The 22,033-nt window shown below is 40.7% G+C and overlaps 1 protein-coding gene across 1 annotated transcript in view; it reads left to right on the forward strand.

Annotated features, from left to right (window-relative positions):
- The window catches only part of Lrrc7 (leucine rich repeat containing 7), a 680,756-nt gene that overhangs the window by 561,387 nt on the left and 97,336 nt on the right, over positions 1–22,033 (forward strand). The window contains exons 11-12 of the mRNA XM_055614269.1: positions 4,079–4,223; positions 9,160–9,232. Coding sequence (XP_055470244.1) covers positions 4,079–4,223; positions 9,160–9,232 — 218 coding nt within the window. The remainder of the gene's footprint in view (positions 1–4,078; positions 4,224–9,159; positions 9,233–22,033) is intronic.

The following is a 22,033-nucleotide window of genomic DNA, read 5'->3' on the forward strand; positions in this document are numbered from 1 at the left end:
ATGCTTAGAAACTATACAGCCAATGCTGGTCAGTGCTGGAAAGAGCAAGGCAGCATTGAGAGCAGCTTCAAGGAGATCCTTCTCCTGATTAAAAGACACAAGAGGGAATACAACACAGAAGGTCTCTTACTCCTGAAACACAGAGGGCTACCAGACTCATTACGTCCTTGGGGTGGGACATGATAGTAAAGCAGCAATTTTTTATCAAGTGATGCTTCTGAGTTGGGGACATGCTACCTGCTGCCTTCTTTTCCTCCATTCTGGAAGCCAGCTCCTCTAATGTCTGCTTCCACATAGCTTCACTGGGACTTAAAAAGGCAGGATGGGGCCCTGAGTTAATAAGGATTATTGGGGGCAGAATGATCTTTAGTTCAATCCCAGTAAGGTTTGGTTTCAGCTCCTGCTGTCATTCTCAGGGCAACCTGTAATGTCACACAGAAATCATGTGCTTGTATGTGTTCTTCAAGGATGAAGAACTTTCTCTATTCTCCATCTTCTACAAGCAGCTTCCCCGGCTTCTTCAGATTCTCATTTCTGATGAGAGTGTCCTCACACAAGGTCAAAACCCCATTCTTGGCAACCTTTCTCCAATAACCCACAATGCAGGGTGGAAAGACCCAGCCCCTTAGGTCCTGCGGGGTTGGGGAAGACAGAAACAGAACTTTTGGAAAGCTCTGATGGGGACTTTCTCACAACTTCTTCACAAGCCAACTTCCTCAGATGTACAGGTCTGCTTCCTTCCTTTCATGCCCTTCCTGTCCTCTGTTTTTTTATTCTAAGAGGACTCTGTCCCAATCTTCTGTCATTGCCTTTGCTTCCTAGGGGACTTTATCCACAACCTTAAGCTCCAAATATTAGTACCTGTTAGAGAGCAGCTGCGAACAGTGGCTCTGAGCTGGGCTAATGAGTCTGCTTTCCTTCCAGGCCCAAAGAAAGGGAAGGGGTGAGCACTATAGCTGACCTACATTGCAAATTGTATCACAAGAATATAGAACATTAAATTTAAAATATATAAAACTCTTAGCTCAGTGCCCAGCATTTATCTATTGATTAATTTTGCTGGTTTAGTTATACTTTGTCAAATAAGTACAGAAAAATGGTAAGGTGTCCATAGGTGGATCAAATGAGTGAACTGTCCAGCAACCAAAATACATGAGGCACTTATCTGCAAACACCCTGAAACAAAGGAAGATAGAGGCTTTTGCCTAGCTGTTTTCTGTTGTCCACCTACAAGTTGAGTGACCACAGTAGAAGCTGATCATTGCACCTCAATCAGTCAGTCAGAAATCCTTGATTTGACTTCAGATCTTTTTTGAGTCCATCCTTCTTCCTCCTCATGTCCACTGCCTTAGGTTTCTGCATACTAAATACTCTATCCAGTAGTCATTCGCCCCTCATTGTCTAGGGGATTCATCCAATATCCTGCATACCACAAGGCAAAATGTACAGATGCTGAAGTTCATGAGAAGAGATAGCACAATGTTTACATCTAACCATTTGGATCTTCCAAATGTCTTAAATCCACTCTAGATTCTGGATAACAGCCACTATGATGCAAATGCTATGCAACCATTCTATTTAAGATATAGTAGCAAGGGGAAACTTTCCGTAATTTCTTTTTATGTGTTTTTTGTTTGTTTTGGGACAGTCTCCCTATATGTCTTGAGCTTGCCTAGAACTTGGATGTCTCAAGCCCACAGTACAGCATCTAGTGGGCCTCCTTGATCCTACTCCTGAATCTGCCTCTATGAATGTTCCTTGGAGTTATTTTTTCAAAGCACAGATGGAATCAAATCATTCCTTATCTTACAAACATTTTAGTATCTCCTCTTGCCTACAGAATATAGTTTTCATGCCCTCGTAACATGTGACTCCTTTCTGCAGTGGTCCTCTTCTTGAAAATTGGAGCTCAGCACACATCTCAGTTACTAACACTCTCAATATGCCATAGTTTTCCAAGGTTCTCTGTGAATGTGAAATCTGTTCTCCCTTCCATGTTTCTTCTTTTTCCTTCTTTGTGTGCTAGTGTGTGTGTGTGTGTGTGTGTGTGTGTACAAATGTGTATATATGTATCTACACACATGTAGAATCCTGAAATCAATATTAGTTGCCTTTCTCAATTAGTCTTCATCTTATTGTTTTCATACAGCATCTCTTGCTACACCTGGATCTCACTGGCTCGGCTAGGTTATCTATTTGTCTGGCCGGCTGGCTGTCATCTCTGCCTCACTAGCACTAAGATAGCAAGTATACACCACTCTGCCTGGCTTTTTGCATGGATGCCAGAGACTAAGCTGAGGTTCTCGGACTTCTGCAGGAGGCACTTTACTTAGTAGATCATCTTGCCACCTTTGAGTTTCCTCTTGACAAATTACAACTGCTGGAAGTCTTAGTCCTTTCTCCTTTCTTCATTTCTCATAGACATATGAAAAATATTTTAATTTTTTTAAATTTTGCCTTCACTAATGTAAACTCCTTAAATATAAAAACCTTGCTTTATCAATCATGGTGCTGAGAAGATATGATCAAAGTCCTTGGAAGGAGGAAGCAGAAATGTTTTGAGTTGAAGATCAGCCTGTACTTCACAAGGAGCATTTGTTTCAATTTTTTTTTTAATTCTGTTGTCTTCACCTAGATAAGTTTCTTTCCAGACATATCTGCTTGGCTATCTGCTGTATATAAAACAGATAGCAGCATATAATAGAGAGTCTCATGAAGGGCTGTTGAATGAGCAGAATGTTGAAACTCTAAAGCAGGATTCTCTGTGACCACTATGGCCAACAGAATAATGATCTGCGGGAAGCAGGAAGGTAGTTCAATTCAACATAACTAAGAACCTGATGTGGGTTCAAACTTCCGGAGTATGACCCTGAGTAGTTTATTTTAGGCACAGCACACATTGGTGAAAACTTTCCTGGTGCTAATTAACTAAATTCCATGTGTGCAATAAAACAGACATAAATCTCTTTGAAGAACAAAGTAAGCTAAATAAAGATCAGACATGACTACATCAAAACTCTTTGTAAAGTACATGTGCCACTTTCCACACAGATGGGTTCTATAGAATGACTGAGAAAAACAAGCTGATGAAAAGGATCTGGGAGAGGGTCCCATGTAGTCTCGACCACAAAGAGTTCACAAGGGTCATCAGGCATTAATATCTTCTCATAGACTTCTGGGTGGATGACCGGTTATGTATTCCTCTCTGTGAAGAAACAAGCTTGTATGTTTAACATTCCAGGTTCCCCTAGTCTTATCTGTGAGTACAAAGACTTCCTTGCCTCCACACTGTAATTAGCAAAATCCACACCACATTATAATTTTAATTCTTTCTGAGACATCTAAACTTTAAAGACAATATGCAATGTTGAGTACTCTATGGGCAACTTTGAGAACCGTTGTGTTCTGACTGCTGCATTGATTCAGAATTCCACTACAACCACTGCAGTGAGATAAAATTCAAAGAATTTACAACTGAGTTGATTTTTTAGCAGACTCACAGTGTTCTATAAACATCGTCATAACCTAACTTGAGAACATTTTCATCACCCTTACAAGAAATCCTCAATCTTGGGCAATCTTCTCTGCTTTCTGTCCATAAATTTACCAGGTTTAGACAGTGCATATGAATGCAATCTTATTATGTATGGGGTTTTTTGTGTGACTTGCACCTCTCAAAACTCATCTATTTTATACCACATTTCAACACTTTACATACTGTTACTGCTAAATAATAGCTATTATGAGGGCAGGCCACTTTTGCTAACCCATGCAGTTGTTGAGGCAGGTTTGAGCTGCTGCCACTGGCCTACTGTGAATAATGTCTCTGTGACCATTGGTGTGACATGTTTTTATTCTGCAGAATAGGTCAAGGGGTATGTAGATCGTGTAGAGATTCTGTGTTTTCAAATGGATATACCAGTATCCATTTATAACCAATGTGCATTTGATCAGTGCTTTCATATCCTCATTGTTGTAGTCGCTTTAAAATTAACTTCACAACATTGTGGTTTTTACAGCTCGAAGAGCATTGTGAAAGTTCCCCCAACTAACCCTGATTTTATGCACTGTCTTCAAGTCTATAGGGAAGCTAAAGATGCTGGTATACCTGGATATGTCAAAAAACAGGATAGAAACGGTTGACATGGATATTTCTGGATGTGAAGCCCTTGAGGACCTCTTACTATCATCCAATATGTTGCAACAGCTGCCCGACTCAATTGGTGAGGATGTAACATTTTGTCATGCGTAGTTATGTCAAGCATAGAGTGTTCTTTTTGGCAGTATAACTTGCTTATGCATGTAAGTAATATAATCCTAGCCTGGCATTAATGAATTGGCAAATTTAACATTCAAGATCATAAAACAATATATTACAATTACCTTAAAATGAACTGTTAACTTTAGCTGTCAAATCTAACTCTGTAGTGAAATGTTCCTGTTAAATTGATGTATCTTAAAATTGTCAAATATCCTGAATTGCTGAGTGTTGTCAAGAAGAGTATGTGTTTAGATTTAGAGTTAGTTGGTGATGGTGTATTATAACATTAGTATGACAAGTAAATAAGACAAAAACTGTGAATATAAAATAGACTGTTAGTTCCATTATTTTTTAAAGATACATTAATATGTTGTAAAATGTTTGCAGGTAAGAAAAAAAATGAGTAGGTATAGCATGCACACTAGGTTTTTTTATTTATGAATTTTATGAGTAAAGTCATAAAAGACTGAATAATGAGAAATACTTCTGTATTCTTCCTGTTGTTTATGGGATGTATCAAGTAGAATAATCATCAGTTAACTTTGAAGTGGGGGTTTTAACTGTTTGGAGTAGATGTGTCATGTATTCAGCAACTTGCTAATGCTTCTGAAAGTTAAAGTACAGGCTAAATAACCCAAATGAAGTGAAACTTGATGGCAAGGCAGTTTCCCTGCTTCCTTCAGTCTGTTGTCACCACTTTAACCACTCTTTAAGACTGATGGAGAACACTGGTTCTAACAAAATCACACTAGCTTTTCTCATAAATGTGATAACTTTTTTATTTCCATACACAACACATTTCAAACCGTGTTTCTCCAATCATCAGACATAACTGAAAGCTTCATATTTCCCAGCTGCATCTCAGGAGGTTCTGGTGCAGTGAGCATATTGAGTTCTGATCTGAACTTTAGTCACCTTAAATAAAACTTGTTTACCAAATGAGTGTGAGAAGAGCTAGTGTGTATGTTGCAACATTTAGGAGGCTTATTGGCTACAAAGTGCCTTGTCCAATCAAGACAGCAGAGTGGGATTATGTGATTCCACACCCTCAGCACCACTCCATACAACTGAGAGTGTACAGGCAAAATGCATTGATTCAGAGAACATAGTTTTGCCCATAGCTGCCTTCTCAGTGCTGAGACTGTGTGTCTGGCCTGAGACTGTGTGTCTGGCCTGTGCTGTGGCCCCCTTAGTAAAGAAAATAATTTGTTCATGCTGGGAAGAATGACTATTTACCTAAGAAATGAAGAACTCCAAAAGTATGCAGGAAAAATGAAGTTAAATAAGTATGCTAAAAATAAAAATGTGCCCACTTAAGTAGAGATAAAATGTAAAACCTATAAAGTATAAGAGGAGGGGAAACCGAAAAATCCATACAGAAGACAAAAGGAAAGAAGTTAACATAATCATAGAATAGAAAACAATGAAATTGTGTGTCATAATTAAATAAACCTGGTTTATTTAAGAACTAGTCATTTCAGAAGACAAGGCATTAACACTCTAACACCTTGCTTTCAGGCCCTAAGGGCTCTCTCGGGATGAAAGCAACTCAGGAACACAAAGCTACTCACTGAACAAAAATTTTATGAAAAAATTTATCTGGGTATCTGCCCAGGGCCTGGTTATAGACACAGACCAGCTTTCCTTGAGGAATTCTCATATTCACCAACAGACATGGGAGCTTTATTCTGGGCCCTAGAATCACCACAGGCACCAACTGGATGAGCACCTCCTCTTTTTATTGAGACATGGATTAGCTATTGAGCTACCAGAAATTTTAAAAATAAGAGATAAGAATTTCTATATAATTAATAAAAAATACAATTAAAACAAAATTCAACAAAACAAATTTCCATATAATTAATAAAAAAAATACAACTAAAACAAAATTCCCATTCCATCGTGAATCTTGCGGCTGAGAGTTGACGGAAGGCACTCTGCGCTTGGTTCCTCCATGTGCCGTTTCCAGGAAGAGTGAAATGTTCTCTACTCCTCTTTCAGACTGTTTTAATAAAAAAGTGTTGTTAGATAGAAAAGGAAATCAGTAGAAATACATGTTTTACTTTTCAAACTATGATCACTTAGTGATAAAGGCAGAAAGTCCACAGTGGAGATACCTGAGTTCAAGTTGCTTGTCAGCTGTGTGAACTTCAACAAGTCATGTGATGTCTCCGTGCTCCATTTACTCATCACTGTGTAGGAGAAACACCATGTGCTCATTTTGAGGAGCTCACTAGTTAATACAGTGTTAGAAAGGCTCTGAAATACCATTGGTAGCTCCTGTAAGAACTTAGACTAGAGAGTACACAGTCATTTGTCTTCATAGCACTATTACAATGTTTGCAAATGCCAGATAAATGGCTACTTAAATAAAAAGCTATTTTCATGTTTGGTGCATTCATATTAATTATTTATCTATACAATATCTACAGTCACAATAATAGTCCTCCTCATCCTCTTTTCCAATGCTTCAAAATCAGAGAGAGTAAAAAAGAAAAGTAGAGAATGTGGGAAGAGCAAACACAAAGGAGGAAAAAGAAGACAAGAGCCTCAGAGGAGCTGGTGGTTGGCCCACAGTCAGTCTCTAAGTCAGTCCAGACTAGATTGTTAGGGAGTGAATGAGCAGCAAAACAGCTGTGCAAATGTAATTTTACAGACTCACAGAGTGGAAAGGCCTGGCTTGCTCTGCTATAAAGATTCATATGAGAGCCGCCCCTCCAATCTGTACAGAAATATTTGCCTCAGTCCAAACCTACTTCAAGTTTCCCTCAAAATCAAACCAGAGGCCTCAGACCTTCTGGAAAAGCTCATGTTGACCTGGTTTCCTGGTGTCTTCTCAGCCTTCTATCATTTATACTTCAGCTTCTTGTGACCCAGTACAGTGATAAAGAGGCTCAATATCCCTATAGTTCACCAGAGTTGTGAGCAAAAAAATATTCTAATGTAATTCATGGTTCTACTCATCAACAAGGTTGAGTGTTCTTGTACATCCCAGAGCTTATGTTACAAAACATACACTAGGGAAGCTGAAACGATTCAGACACCTTTTGAACAGAGGTGAATGGGCCAGTAGATATTCAAAGTGGCACAATAAATTTGTGCTGCATGAATGTCATGTTTCCCACATGCTTTTGTTTTCAAATTGAAGAATTAAGCTCCCATGTTGCAGGTATTTTGTGCAGAAGTCTGACAGAAAAGACAATTATCGTCACCTGCTTCTGAAGAAAACATAACTGTATTGAAATTTCAAGTCAACCACAGCTTTACTTCAGACTTCATGTGACTTCCTCTGGATTTAAAAAAAAAGATTATCAGACTATTAAAAGGGATGACATGACCTGACATTGTGTTTATGAAGCATGAATGTCACAGGATGCCCAACACCCATGTACGTGTAGACACACATACACACACAGAGACACATACACACACAAATGCAAACACACACACAGATGTAGACACACACATACACAGTCACAAGGTGCTCAACACACACACAGTCACAAGATGCTCAGTAGCCATGTGCCTGTGGGGGACATACACAGACTCACATACACATATGCACACACACATACACACAATTTGAGGACACTTTCAGAGGATCATATTTTCACATTACTATATCAAAAATTCCTAGAAAAACTTTGTTCAAGAAAATGGTTTAATTTTCTTTAGTTTGGCATTCCTCAAAAGATATCTGATCATGGATTTAGCATTTCCATGACAAATTTTTTGCAGGACACGGTAATCTACAGCATATATACATAGTTCCCATATAAAGCAAAAGCTAACCTAATACTAATGTTAGTCCTTGGGTTTAACTATTTAAACCACATTGATTTACAGGCTGTATAGTGCCTGGGTAGGAGGGGTAATTTTGCCAAAGGTGGCTATTCTCCCATTACTGTGTGGTGATTGCATAATGTGCTAGGAGAGCAAGCCATAAAAATGTGGAGCTAAATTCTCACTCAGAAAGGCAAACGGGCCAGACATCGGAAGAGGCAGAAAACAGGGAATAGAACAGGAACCTACCACAGAGGGCCTCTGAAAGACTCTACCCTGCAGGGCATCCACTTGTAATTCTAGCCTCACAAGATGGAGACAGGGGATCCCAGAGCAAGCCTGCTAACCAGATAAGTAAAATCATCCAGCTCTGGGTATAATGGAGATAACTGGTCCCAGCAAAGAAACAAGATATAAGAGCCATCCTAGAAGACTCCAGACACCAACCTTGGCCTTCACTTGCCTATACACATGCGTCCACACACACATACATGCAAGTACACATACACAAAAGCACATAAAGCTCTCACATGTACACATGGAAAAGATAGTTTTGACATCAATCCCTGGCCAGCTTGATGTGATGCATTAAAAGTCACATTATTTTTGTGCCTAACACTGATCAAGCCAGCATTTTGGAATCTCAGAGAGCACCACTCATGTGTGATCATTTTCCAAGTCTATAACCATTAGCACTTCATTGAAGGACCTTCCTTACCTCTTGTTGGCTGTTATGCTCGGTTTAGATTTGTCTCCAGTATGTAACACAAGAAAACTAGTTACTGGTGCTTTGGAATTAGTTCAATATTAAATCTCAGCTGGCTCGAAATATTTCAGCTGGTCCATTTGCTAGAGAACAGGAAAAGAAAATGTAAGTGCATCTCTTGATAAGTATGTGGCCCTGAGTTTGCTTACTTGTATGCTATGATGCGATTTACTCCCACCGACATAAAATGAACTTTCACAACAGAAACTAAAGCTAGTCTGTGCCTGCTTGTGTGTTGTATATGCAGAACATAGCCACTCGGAACACCACACATTCATCACAAATGCTTCTGCTTTCCTTCTATATCATTTCCATCTGATATATAAGTAAAATTTATTTTCTGTTTTAGGATTGCTGAAAAAGCTAACGACTCTAAAAGTAGATGACAATCAGCTTACAATGCTACCCAGTACAATCGGAAAGTAAGTATACACACCTGTCCATCAGTCTGCATGTGAACAGAAATATCAAAACATTTCTGCAAATTTTTCCTTTAGGCTGTATTTCACTCAGTTAATGTTTGTATACATCGTAATAATTTTATATCTGAACACTGAATCAGCTGCTGCTCTAAAAGTATGACAAATAGTCAGTCAACCATGAACCTTTCTCAAGCAAAGTGACTATCAGACCTGCAACTGCACTGTCAATGGTACTTTCCAGAGAATATCTTTCTGATATTTTTTACTGAGTTGCAGCTATAAATTCACTTAAATATTTCTTCTAAAAGGGAATCAAATTTTCAAGTCTTGGCAATATGTATATATTGAGATTACACTCTAACAATTTTGTATGTATAGAAGCTTGATATAATTTTAGATACCAAAGAGAAAAACATTTGCTTATCCAGCATTAAAAAAAAAATACTTGAAAATACTTGTCTTAAAGGATAAAACATACTGCACAATTATTAATTGATTTGAACTTAAATTGCTTATAGTATTTAGTTTATCAATTTTTATGGACTATGTATGTTCTGTGTTTCACTGAAGTGATTGTAGTGACAATTTATGAAGTGAGATATCAGAACAAGCTATCTCCAGCCTGACATCAGGTGAGACCACTCCTGAAGGGCCATTCCTTCAGGCTCTGGCCACCTCATCCTGTAGTGAAGTATATAAGTCCTTTCTCTTAAAAGAGTTCAGTATACACAAGGAGAAAATTTCAGTTTTTAAAAAACAGATGCATTTATTACTGTTAAGGGTAATTGACAGAAAACTTCCTGTTAAACTCTTCAAGCTGACATAGAGTTTAGCTTTAGGGCCACTACCACTGCCGGCTAGGTGGTGAACTTGGCTGTGCTTTCTCTCGTCACATCTGTTCTCTGCCAAGAGGGCAAGCAGTCACTTATCTGGAAAGAGTTTTCACTTCTGAAGAGTGAACAATTCAACAAATTTAAATTTATATATTCTATTTTGGAAAACAGTAAAAAGTTCAACGACTAACACAGTATTCAGAACACTCAGTATGTTTCTGTAAATATACTTCCATTTCCCCAGCAGAGAGAAATATGGTTCTTGAGGGGTTGAACAAAAGCAATTTTCTTTATCAATCTGATTTTATTCAAATTCTTCTTCCTAATTATATGCTTAGGCACTGATCTTTCTTCACTGCATCAAACTCAGAGGCACTGAATTCAAGTTCATTCGTCACTACAAAGGTTGTGACTGGTATTTTGCCTCTTAGATTGCATTTTTATACAAACTAATTCCTTGATTTTTTTAAGACAATATTAAGAAGTTGAATAAGCCAGGCATGAACACAGGAGAACTGCTTTCTCAGCAGGAAAAGACGCCTGGGTTTGGTCTCCCTCAGAAGTATCTCCTGTCCATAGCTGTGGTTTTCAGTCTCTATTTGCCTCTTGTCCCCTGATGAGACAAACTGGATTCTGGAGTCTGGTTTAATCCCAGACATGCTTAGGAGCAGTTCCTATCCTAACCTGGCAGCCCACATCCTAAGTTTCTGTGTCTGTTTAGTGAAGGACTTGTCTCATGTGGGTAGACACAGAACTAAGCCTCTCTACTTCCATCCAGGCAGCCTTGTAGTGTTACACAAACTCTAAACTAGATTTGGTCTTTGTGCTTACTCACCATCAGCATTTCCTCTAGTTCTTTTCACTTACAAATGAAAACAAACCAAAATTGGCCATTTACAGTGTTCAAAAGGACCAGACCTGTGATCACCAGTCAGCCATCAACTCTCAAGTTGATTGCTGGTTAGTAAATAGAGCAACACAAATCTACAAATACTGACAAGATAGAGCACTGAGTCTCCATGGTAATACTACTGACTACATCTACAAATAACAAGATAAAGCACCAGTTCTCAGTGGTGAAACTGCCAATTCATATGAAATTCTCAGATGCCACAAAGCCAGAAGAACACTTGTGCTGGGTGAGAGAAACAATATCTGAGACTTGCACAGCACAGGTTCCTTCTTAAAGGAGACCCAGCACTTTGACTTATCACTGACATTGCCTCTGTGTAAACACAGAGATCCACTTTCAGGCTACAGTAACTAGTTGGTCAAGAGTTCTTAGGTCCAGGCGTCACCTCTAGTGGGACTCAAAAAACAATGTCCAACAAAATGAACCATGAAGAAGTCTAATCTATGGTGAAAAGATAAAGAAAATTCAAGGTGTCTCTCCTAGAGAAATATATTCTGACAAGCACCTGAAGGAAAGGTTCACAGCTAGAAAAGCAGAGTATCTAGAAGCCCACAGTCACAGGCTCAGGCCCTCTAGCGTATTTCTCCAGTGTCACTTCCAGTCCTTTCTGGAACATTGCATGCTACTGCATGCCCTAGGAACCCTGAGAAACAACATCACTGCCATTGCCCACTCTAGTGCTAGACCCTCTTTCTGATGTCACAATAGGTAGTGTGTTCATAGCCACTTGTGCTGGCCAGCACTCCATCTTTATGAGAAACTCCACTTGGAGGAGGAAGTTTGTTTCTGCTCATGAAGTCAATGGGATCACATGGTCACATGGTTCTGTTGCTCTACCCCAGTGATACAGCAAAACCCCGTGAGTGGGAGAAAAGCAGAGCTGCCTTACTCAGAGTAGCTCAGAAGCAGAGTGAGAGGAAGGGAATGAGGGTTACCATACTCTTGAATATGCACCACATGGGCCCACCTCCTAAAGCCCCTCCATTAGGCTGTGGATCCATTCATGCAGAAATCCATTTACAAGGTTAGAGCCCTCACGACCCAGCTGCTTCCTAGAGCTCTGGCACTAACACACTACACAAGGAACTTTGTGTACACAAGGAACTTTGTGTAGTGTGTAGCTTTGTTAATACACATATTTTATACTAATTACTGGAGAAGCCACCAGCTAATGTTATAAAATTAAAAACTCTCTAGATAAAATACATAAACAGTTTGCGCTGGCATGGTTATCATACCTAACACACATCAGTCCCATCGCTCTTCATGTTTCTAGAATTCCCTTATCCTGCACTTCCAGTGAGACAAACTTTGTTCTGCCTCCTTGATCCTGTCTTACTTGTTACTTGGAATAGTCTCTTCTACTCTTCCTAATACTTACTGTTTTGCATCTTCTAAGTCCACACTTTAGAAGGATGAGTCAAAGGCATCTAGGAATCTTATTTAATTGACAAGCTCTGCTCTAATAAGGGCTTAGAGGTCTGCACCAACCCCAGATGTACAGGTGACATCACAACGTCTGATTCACAGACAACCCTAAATAGCAATGCTCCAGAGCTGAGTTTCAACACCACCTGCATGTGATTCCCTTATGCTCCCTACCAAAATACCTACCAGAAAATGTTCCCCCCATGTGGTAGCCTTTATGAAAGTGCTGCCAGCCTGGCTTTTACATTCCAGTCCACACAGTCTATAACTGTTTATTTTATAGATCAACTTACTCTGTAATTCCAGCTCATAACTTGTATTAAAAATCTCAGTTAAGGCAGACTTTTAATCCCAGCTACAACGTTGTATAAAGCTTCTACAAATGATGGCACCTAATTTGCTCTTGGTAAACTGTTTCTCTGGAGTTCTCTGTGGATCTGTGCTGTGGTTAAGAGGTTGAGAGTGTCAAGCAGAAAGGGTGTGTAATGGATGTGTCTTTCTATTCAGGACTCTAATGTTCCAACTTTTCACTAATTGCCTTGACCTAGAATAAAAATACAGAATAAAAAAATGGGGAAATTATACAAGTGAAATGGGTGCCAGATTATCAAATACCTAATTTTCTTTTCTCTGAAATCAGTAACTCTCTTTAAAGTGTGAAAAGGAGTTACCAGAGACAAATGGGAACAATTAATACAAAGGATAATGACTGCCTTACGGGGTCATTGAGAATTCCAACAAAATACCTCATTTTTTTTCAGAGATTTTTGGTGTTATTATGTTCCTTTGATTTTTTTTTTTCAAAAAAGAAATATGGAAAGTATCAGCAGATTGAACTAACTCTTCTAAAAACTAACTTGAAATTCAGTAGTGAATAGAAAGGAAACAAAACAATAACATACCTTCTACCATGTTTTTTGGTTTTAGTTTATTGAGGGGGTTTTTGTTTTACTTAGTAGGGTCTGGTTTGGTTCAGGAAAATATACTTACTTTGCATGTAAGTGTAATTAAGGGTTAGAGATATAATTCAGTCAGTAAAGTAACTGCAGCCCAAACCTGAGGACCTGACCTCATCATTCATAGGAAAAGCATTCTATTTTCCCTTGGGAATATAGTGGTGATGTCTCTTTCCATCTTCTTGGAAGAATAGCCCCACTGAAATGGCTAAAACAACAGATATGCCTGTTGGTGGTTTAGAGTTTGTACCTAGCAAGGCAGAATTCATCTCAGTGTTTTTCTCCAGGCCTGCTAACAGTTGCCATGCTGTTAGCAGGCAACTCAGGTATTGTGACTTAGGCACTCCATCGTCTGTCTGTCCAACACACTCTTTCTTTGTTATGAAGTTTACTGAATAGATTGAGATGGCTGCCTAGCAAACCCCAGGATCCTCCTGTCTTTGCATCTCCACCACTGGGATTCAAGCCACTATGCCCAGCTTTTCTATATGGATGCTGCAGAGCCACATTCAGGTCCTCATATCTGAACAGCAAGCTCTTTAGCCATGGAGACATCTTCTCAGTGCCTCAGGCTTTTATAGAATCCTCAGGAATAAAGTGTTCAGAGTCATGGAGAAACCAAGAGTTACTTGGTGACAGGGACATGGATTTTATCACCATATGAACATCATAGAGGCACTTTCTTCCACAACTGTGACAATGAACTTTTAAAGAGGTTGAAGGAATGCCCTCCAAAATACTGATAAAAAGCATAGCCTCCTGGTAACGGCTTGGGGCAGGGCAAGATGACAATGCCTGGACAACTCTTGTTCTGACCAGCAGCACAGCAGGATCAGCACAGTGACCAGCAGGCAGAACTTGCGGCCATAAACCACAAGTGACTGTGTTTCCCAGGTGAGAGGATACCCCACGGTGGGAGATTCAATCAGCTTTAACTCACCCGGCTAAACCACAGAAGAGATCCCAGTTCGGCCAGGTGCTTGGTCGCCAGCCCAGAGCCACACGCCAGCGTGCTCTGATCACTGTCCCAGACTGAATGTGGGTACCACAACATCAGAGACTGCAATTTTCAGTCGAGAGATAACCCCATGGTGCAGGAAACGATTGGGACCGACCTTAGGTCACCCAGACATCCCCTGGAAAAGACTCGGGTTCTGCGGGCACCCAGCAGCCAGGCCAGAGTCAGAGTCAGGGACTCAGGCTCCTACACAGAGCCCTGCCTGCTCGCCTGATTTGCTGCCCCAGATAGAACTGTGGGCCCCAGGGCACCAGAGACTCAGTTTCACGAAATGTCAGGTACAAAAGCACACGGAAGAGAACAGCTGGTCTGATCTCAGATCACTCAGCTGATACCACCACCGCGAAAAGGTCTTGGGGAAAAGTTTCTGTTTTGGCAGACGCCCAGGCACCCAATCCCCAGAAAGGCAGAGCCACATAAGTCTGTGCCTGCAGGTTCTACTCACCATCACAGACAGAAAGCCTATCCCCAAAGCAAAGACTGGGTGTCCCTGTCAGGAGGAAACACCACAGCGGGAGGATCATCAGGTCTAATGCTCAGGACACCCAGCACCAAAAGACTATCTGGATTCATGCGGACTCTAGGCTCTAGCCTTCTACTGCAGGCAGGAGCCCTGTGCTCACCTGCCATTATTGAGTACTGACAGGGCACTGCGGCACACAGCTGCATCCTCAGACCTGCAAAAGCCAGAGAGCCATTACAGCAGCCATCAGATACTGCACCAAGGATCAACCAGTTACCTCTAGCTAGACTGACAAACTGTGGGAATCCCTGGTTCTTTAAGAGGGCTGCACCCAAAAATTACACCTTAAGAGCAATGGATACTGCTCACTAAATTCAGAGCAAGAAACCCAGCAGCAGAACAGCCATCACCAGGACCTCTCCTGATGAGAGGAGAGCCTTCCTAAACACCACAGTTACCACATAGGTCCATATACCTGAAGTGAACTGTGACAATTCCTGAGAAGCACCACCATTCAGTTGACCACACCCAAAAAGCAGAGGAGAACATCAGAACCCCACCAAGTGGATTCTCCCCCTGCCAGGACTCAGCAGGCACCAGAAATTAACAGACAACACCTGAGACAGAGAGATGGATAGAAGCCAGCGAAAAAGCACAACCAACAAAAGGCAAAACACCATGACATCCCCAGAACCCAGTTATCCAGAGGCAAGTAGCCCTGGACACCCTAACATAAGTGAAATTCCAGAAGATGACCTTACATCTATGGTAATGAAGAGGTTAATGGAGGAAGTAAATAAAATGTGTAAAGAATTAGGGGAAGATATAATAAAACAGATTATGGTCATCTGTAAAGAAATACAGGGAGATGCAGCCAAACGGTTTCTGTCACTGAAAGAAAGAAAAGAAACAGAGGAACGTTCAAACAAACAGCTGAAGGAATTGAAGGAAAAACAGGAAAATACAGTCAGTCAGGTGAAGGAAATCAACAAAACGTTTCAAGATCTGAAGATAGAATTGGAAGAATTAAAGAAAACACAAATGGAGGAAATCACGGAGAGGGAGAACCTAGGAAAGAAAACAGGAACTACATTGGTAAGCATAACCAAAAGACTACAAGAGATGGAAGAAAGAATCTCAGGTGTGGAAGATACAATGGAGTAAATCGATGTATCCGTCAAAGAAAATAATAAATCTAAAAAATTCCTGACACAAACCATCCAAGAAATCCAAGACAACATAAAAAGAGAAAACCTAAGAATAATAGGAATAGAGAAAAAAAGATTCTCTCCTACAAGGCACAGAAAATATTTTCAACAAAATCAGTAAAGAAAAATTCCCCAACTTAAAGGGGAGGCCTGTAAGAATACAAGAGGCAGAGGCAGGGCAAGATGATGGCACCAGGAGGACTCTCCTTCTGAACAGCAGCACAGCAGGATTAGCACAGTGACCAGCAAGCAGAACTCCGGGCATAAAACACAAGTGATTGTGTTTCTCAGGTGAGAGGATACCCCACGGTGGGGGAATCAAGCAGCTTTTAACTCACCCTGCTAAACCGCAGAAGAGATCCCGGTTCCGCCAAACGCTTGGTCGCCAGCCCAGAGCTACACGCCAGCGTGATCTGGTCACTGTCCCAGTCTGAACTGTGGTCCCACAACACCACAGACTGGATTTCCCACTCGAGAGATAACCCCACAGAGCAGAAAACGATTGGGTCCGACCTTAGGTCACCCAGACATCCCCTGGAAAAGACTCCAGTTCCAAGGGCGCCCCAGGAGCCAGACCGGAGCCAGAGCCAGGGACCCAGGCGTCTGCGCCTGCGTGCCTGATTCGCCGCCTCAGATAGAACTGTGGGCCCCAGGGCACCAGAGACTCAGTTTCACCGTTGGGTGCAAACCCACAGGGAGGGAAAAGGGTGGTCTGATCTCAGAGCACTCAGCTGATACCACCACCCCGAAAAGGTCTCAGGAAAATCAACCAGTTTAGGCAGACGTCCAGGCTCCCAATGGCCAGAAAGGCTGGGCCAGGGGCGGGCGCCTGTGCCTGTGGGTTCTACTCGCTGCCACCCCAGACAGAACTGTGGTCCCCAAAGCAAAGACTGGGTGTCCCTGGCAGGAGGAAACCCCCAGAGGGGTGGATCATCAGGTCTAATGCTCAGGACACCCAGCACCAAAAGACTCTGTGGATTCACGCAGACCCTAGGCTCTAGCATTCTACTGCAGGCAGGAGCGCTGTGCTCAGCCACCATTATTGAGTACCCCTAGGGCACTGGGGCACACAGCTGCATCCTCAGGCATACAAAAGCCAGAGAGCCATTAAAGCAGCCCTCAGATACTGTGCCAAGGATCAACCAGTTACCCATAGCTAGACTGACAAAACTGTGGGAATCCCTGGTCCTTCAAGAGGGCTGCACCCACAGTGTACGGACCACAGCAGTGCCTGCAGCCGACATCCCAGACAGAGACACACAGCTTCTGGTCCAGACTGAGGCACCCAGCCTCCAGACCAGAGCGGCGCCCCCAGGTGCCAACTCAACCTAGGTGCACATTCTCTAGGCCCAGATCAGAGCACTCAGCCTCTGGCCCAGAGACTTTCTGGGTGCTCCTCTCACTTTTCCAGACAGAACTATGTGCCCCAGGATAACAGACTGAGTTTCCCTGTTGGGAGAAAACCCCACAGCTAGGGAATCAGCAGGTTCTTCAAGAGGACTGTACATGGAAATTTAGTGAGCAGCAGCACACTAAATTTGTAACAAGAAACCCAACGGTAGGGCAGCTGTCTTGAGAAATTCTATGGGCAAGAGGAGATCCCCCCCTGCCTAACATAGACCACGGCTACTACTCAGGGCTATAAACCTGAGGTGAGCGGTGGCAACTCCTGAGAAACACTGGCCATACAGTGACCATAACCAAAAGGCAGAGAAGGACTCCTTCAGGAAAAATCATCTTCCGGCCAAGGGGATACTCCCTACCTCAGGACTCCAGGAAGCACAGAAACTAACAGCCAACACCTAAATCAGCACAATGGGTAGAAGTCAGCGTAAAAGCTCAACCAACAAAAGACAGAGCAATATGGCATCTCCAGAACCCAGCCGTCCAGGGGCGAACAGCCCTGAACAATGCAGCATAATAGAAAATCAAGAAGATGACCTTACATCTATGTTGATGAAGAGGATAAAAGACGAAACAAATAAAATACGTAAAGAATTAGAGGAAGATAAAACCAAACAGATCATGGCTATCCGTAAAGAAAAGGAGGAAGATAAAGACAAGCAGATTAGGGCCATCCGTGAAGAAATACGGGAAGATGCAGCCAAACAGCTTGTGGCCTTCAGAGAAGAAATAATTAAATCACTGAAAGAAATAAAAGCGACAGAGTTGAAGGAACTAAAAGAAAAAGAGGAAAATACAAGCAGACAGATGAAGGAAGTAAACAAAACAACTCAAGACCTGAAGATAGAACTAGAAAAATTAAAGAAAACACAAATGGAGGAAATAATGGAGAGGAAGAATTTAGGGAAGAAAACAGGAACTACAGAGGTAAGCATAACCAACAGAATACAAGAAATGGAAGAAAGAATCTCAGGTATAGAAGATACAATGGAAGAAATCGATGTATCTATCAAAGAAAATAATAAATCTAAAAAATTCCTGACACAGACCGTCCAAGAAATCCAAGACAATATGAAAAGACAATAGGAATAGAGGAAAAAGAAGACTCCCTTCTCCAAGGCCCAGAAAATATTTTCAACAAAATCATTGAAGGAAATTTCCCCAAGTTAAAGGAAAAGCCAATAAGGATACATGAGGTCTACATAACACCCAACAAATTTGACCAGAAAAGAAAATCCTCCCGCCACATAATAATCAAAACAGTAAGTATACAGAACAAAGAAAAAATACTAAAAGCTGCAAGGGAAAAAGGACAAGTAACACATAACGGCAAACCCATTAGAATCACACCTGACTTTTCAACAGAAACTATGAAACCCAGAAGGGCCTGGACAGATATCATGCAGACCCTAAAAGAACACAGATGTCAACCCAGGCTACTATACCCTGCAAAACTCTCAGTTCTCATAGACGGGGAAAACAAGATATTCAATGACAAAACAAATTTCAACAATACCTACACACAAATCCAGCATTACAGAAGACACTGGAAGGGAAAATACAACCCAAGAAAATTAGTTTCTCTCAAGAAAACACAGGAAATAATTAACCTTACTACAGCAAAACAAAAAGCAACCAAGCACACAACCTTATGAACACAGCCAACATCAAAATCAAAGGATCTAACAGCCACTGGTCATTAATCTCTCCCAACATCAATGGACTCAACTCTCCAGTAAAAAGACACAGATTAACAGAATGGATACGTAAACAAAACCCAGCAATCTGTTGCATACAAGAAACACACCTAAGACACAAAGATGGACATTACCTGAGGGTAAAAGGTTCGAAGACGACTTTCCAAGCAAATGGACCCAAGAAACAAGCAGGAGTAGTCATTCTAATATCTGATAAAATAGACTTTCAACCAAAATTAATAAAAAGAGATGAGGAAGGATACTTCATACTCATCAAGGAAAATTCCACCATGAAGACATCACAATCCTGAAAATCTATACCCCAAATACAAGAGCACCCACATTTGTAAAAGAAACATTGATAAAATTTAAACCACATATACATCCCCACACATTAATAGTGGGAGACTTCAGCACCCCACTCTCAACAAAGGACAGGTCAACAAAACAGAAATTAAACAAAGAAACAATATCTCTGACAGAGGTCATGAATCAAATGGACCTCACAGACATTTACAGAACTTTACACCCAAACACAAAAGAATTTACCTTCTTCTCAGCACCTCAAGGAACCTTCTCCAAAATAGACCATATAGTTGGTCACAAAGCAAGCCTCAACAGATACAAGAAGACTGAAATGATCCCTTGTATCCTGTCTGATCACCATGGAATAAAGCTGGACTTCAACAACAACAGAAATAGCAAAAAGCCTACACACACATGGAAACTGAACAACTTGTTACTAAATGACAGCTGGGTCAGGGAAGAAATAAAGAAAGAAATTAAAGCCTTTCTAGAACTCAATGAAAATGAAGACACAACATACCCAAACTTGTGGGACACAATGAAAGCAGTGCTAAGAGGAAAGTTCATAGCACTAAGTGCCTTCAAGAAGAAATTCAAGACAGCTCATTCAAGCAACTTAATGGCCCACTTCAAAACCCTAGAAAAAGAAGAAGCAGACACACCAAAAAGGAGTAGACGGCTGGAAATAATCAAACTCAGGGTTGAAATCAATCAATTAGAAACAAATAAAACAATTCAAAGAATCAATGAAACCAAGAGCTGGTTCTTTGAGAAAATCAAAAAGTTCGACAAACCCTTAGCCAAGCTAACTAAAAGGCAGAGAGACACCACCCAAATCAACAAAATCAGAAATGAAAAGGGGGACATAACTACAGACACTGAGGAAATCCAAACAATCATTAGGACTTACTTCAAAAGTCTATACTCAACAAAATTTGAAAATCTAAATGAAATGTACAATTTTCTTGATATATTTGACTTACCAAAGCTGAATCAGGACCAGGTAAATCAATTAAATTGTCCTATATCCCCCAAAGAAATAGAAGCAGTCATCAAAAGTCTTCCATCCAAAAAAAGCCCAGGACCAGATGACTTCAGCGCAGAATTCTACCAGACCTTCAAAGAAGAGCTAACTCCAATTCTCTTCAAACTATTCCACAAAATAGAAACAGAAGGAACATTACCAAACTCATTCTATGAAGCCACAATTACCTTGGTACCTAAACCTCACAAAGACTCAACAACGAAAGAGAATTTCAGGCCAATCTCCCTTATGAACATTGATGCAAAAATACTTAACAAAATACTTGCAAACCGAATCCAAGAACACATCAAAGATATTATCCACTATGACCAAGTAGGCTTCATCCCAGGTATGCAGGGGTGGTTCAACATACGGAAATCCATCAATGTGACCCACCATATTAACAAACTGAAAGAAAAAAAAACACATGATAATCTCCCTAGATGCTGAAAAAGCATTTGACAAAATCCAACATCCATTCATGTTTAAAGTACTGGAGAGATCAGGGATACAAGGCACATATCTAAACATAGTAAAGGCGATATACAGCAAGCCTATAGCCAACATCAAACTGAACGGAGAGAAACTTAAAGCAATTCCACTGAAATCAGGGACAAGACAAGGCTGCCCACTCTCTCCATATCTCTTCAACATAGTGCTGTAAGTCCTTGCTAGAGCAATAAGACAGTTGAAGGAGATCAAGTGGATACAGATGGGAAAGGAAGAAGTCAAATTATCACTATTTGCAGATGATATGATAGTATACATGAGTGACCCCAAAAACTCTACCAGGGAACTCCTAAAGCTGATAAACACCTTCAGCAAAGTGGCCAGATACAAAATTAACTCAAAAAAATCAGTAGCACTCCTGTATACAAAAGACAAAAGGGCTGAGAAACAACACCATTCACAATAGCCACAAATGACATAAAGTAACTTGATGTAACCCTAACCAAGCAAGTCAAAGACTTGTATGAAAAATATTTCAAGTCTCTGAAGAAAGAATTAGAGGAAGATATGAGAAGATGGAAAGATCTCCCATGCTCATGGCTTGGCAGGATTAACATAGTAAAAATGGCCATATTAGCAAAAGCAATCTACAGATTTAATGCAATTCCCATCAAATTGCCAACACAATTCTTTACAGACCTGGAAAGAAAAATTCTCAACTTCGTATGGAATAACAAGAAACCGAGAATTGCTAAACAATCCTCAACAATAAAAGATCTTCTAGAGGTATCTCCATCCCTGATCTCAAGCTGTACTATAGAGCAATAGTTATAAAAACTGCATGGTACTGGCATAGAAACAGAATGGTGGAATCAATGGAATCGAACAGAAAATCCAGAAATAAACCCACACACTTACGGACACCTGATTTTTGACAAAGACGCCAAAACCATACAATGGAAAAAAGATAGCATCTTCAATAAATGGTGCTGGTCCAACTGGATGTCTACATGTAGAAAAATGAAAATAGATCCATACTTATCACCCTGCACAAAACTGAAGTCCAAGTGGATCAAAGACCTCAACATAAAACCAGACACA

The sequence above is a fragment of the Psammomys obesus genome, unplaced genomic scaffold, assembly GCF_907164565.1.
Source record: "Psammomys obesus unplaced genomic scaffold, mPsaObe1.curated_primary_1811, whole genome shotgun sequence".
NCBI lineage: Eukaryota > Metazoa > Chordata > Mammalia > Rodentia > Muridae > Psammomys > Psammomys obesus.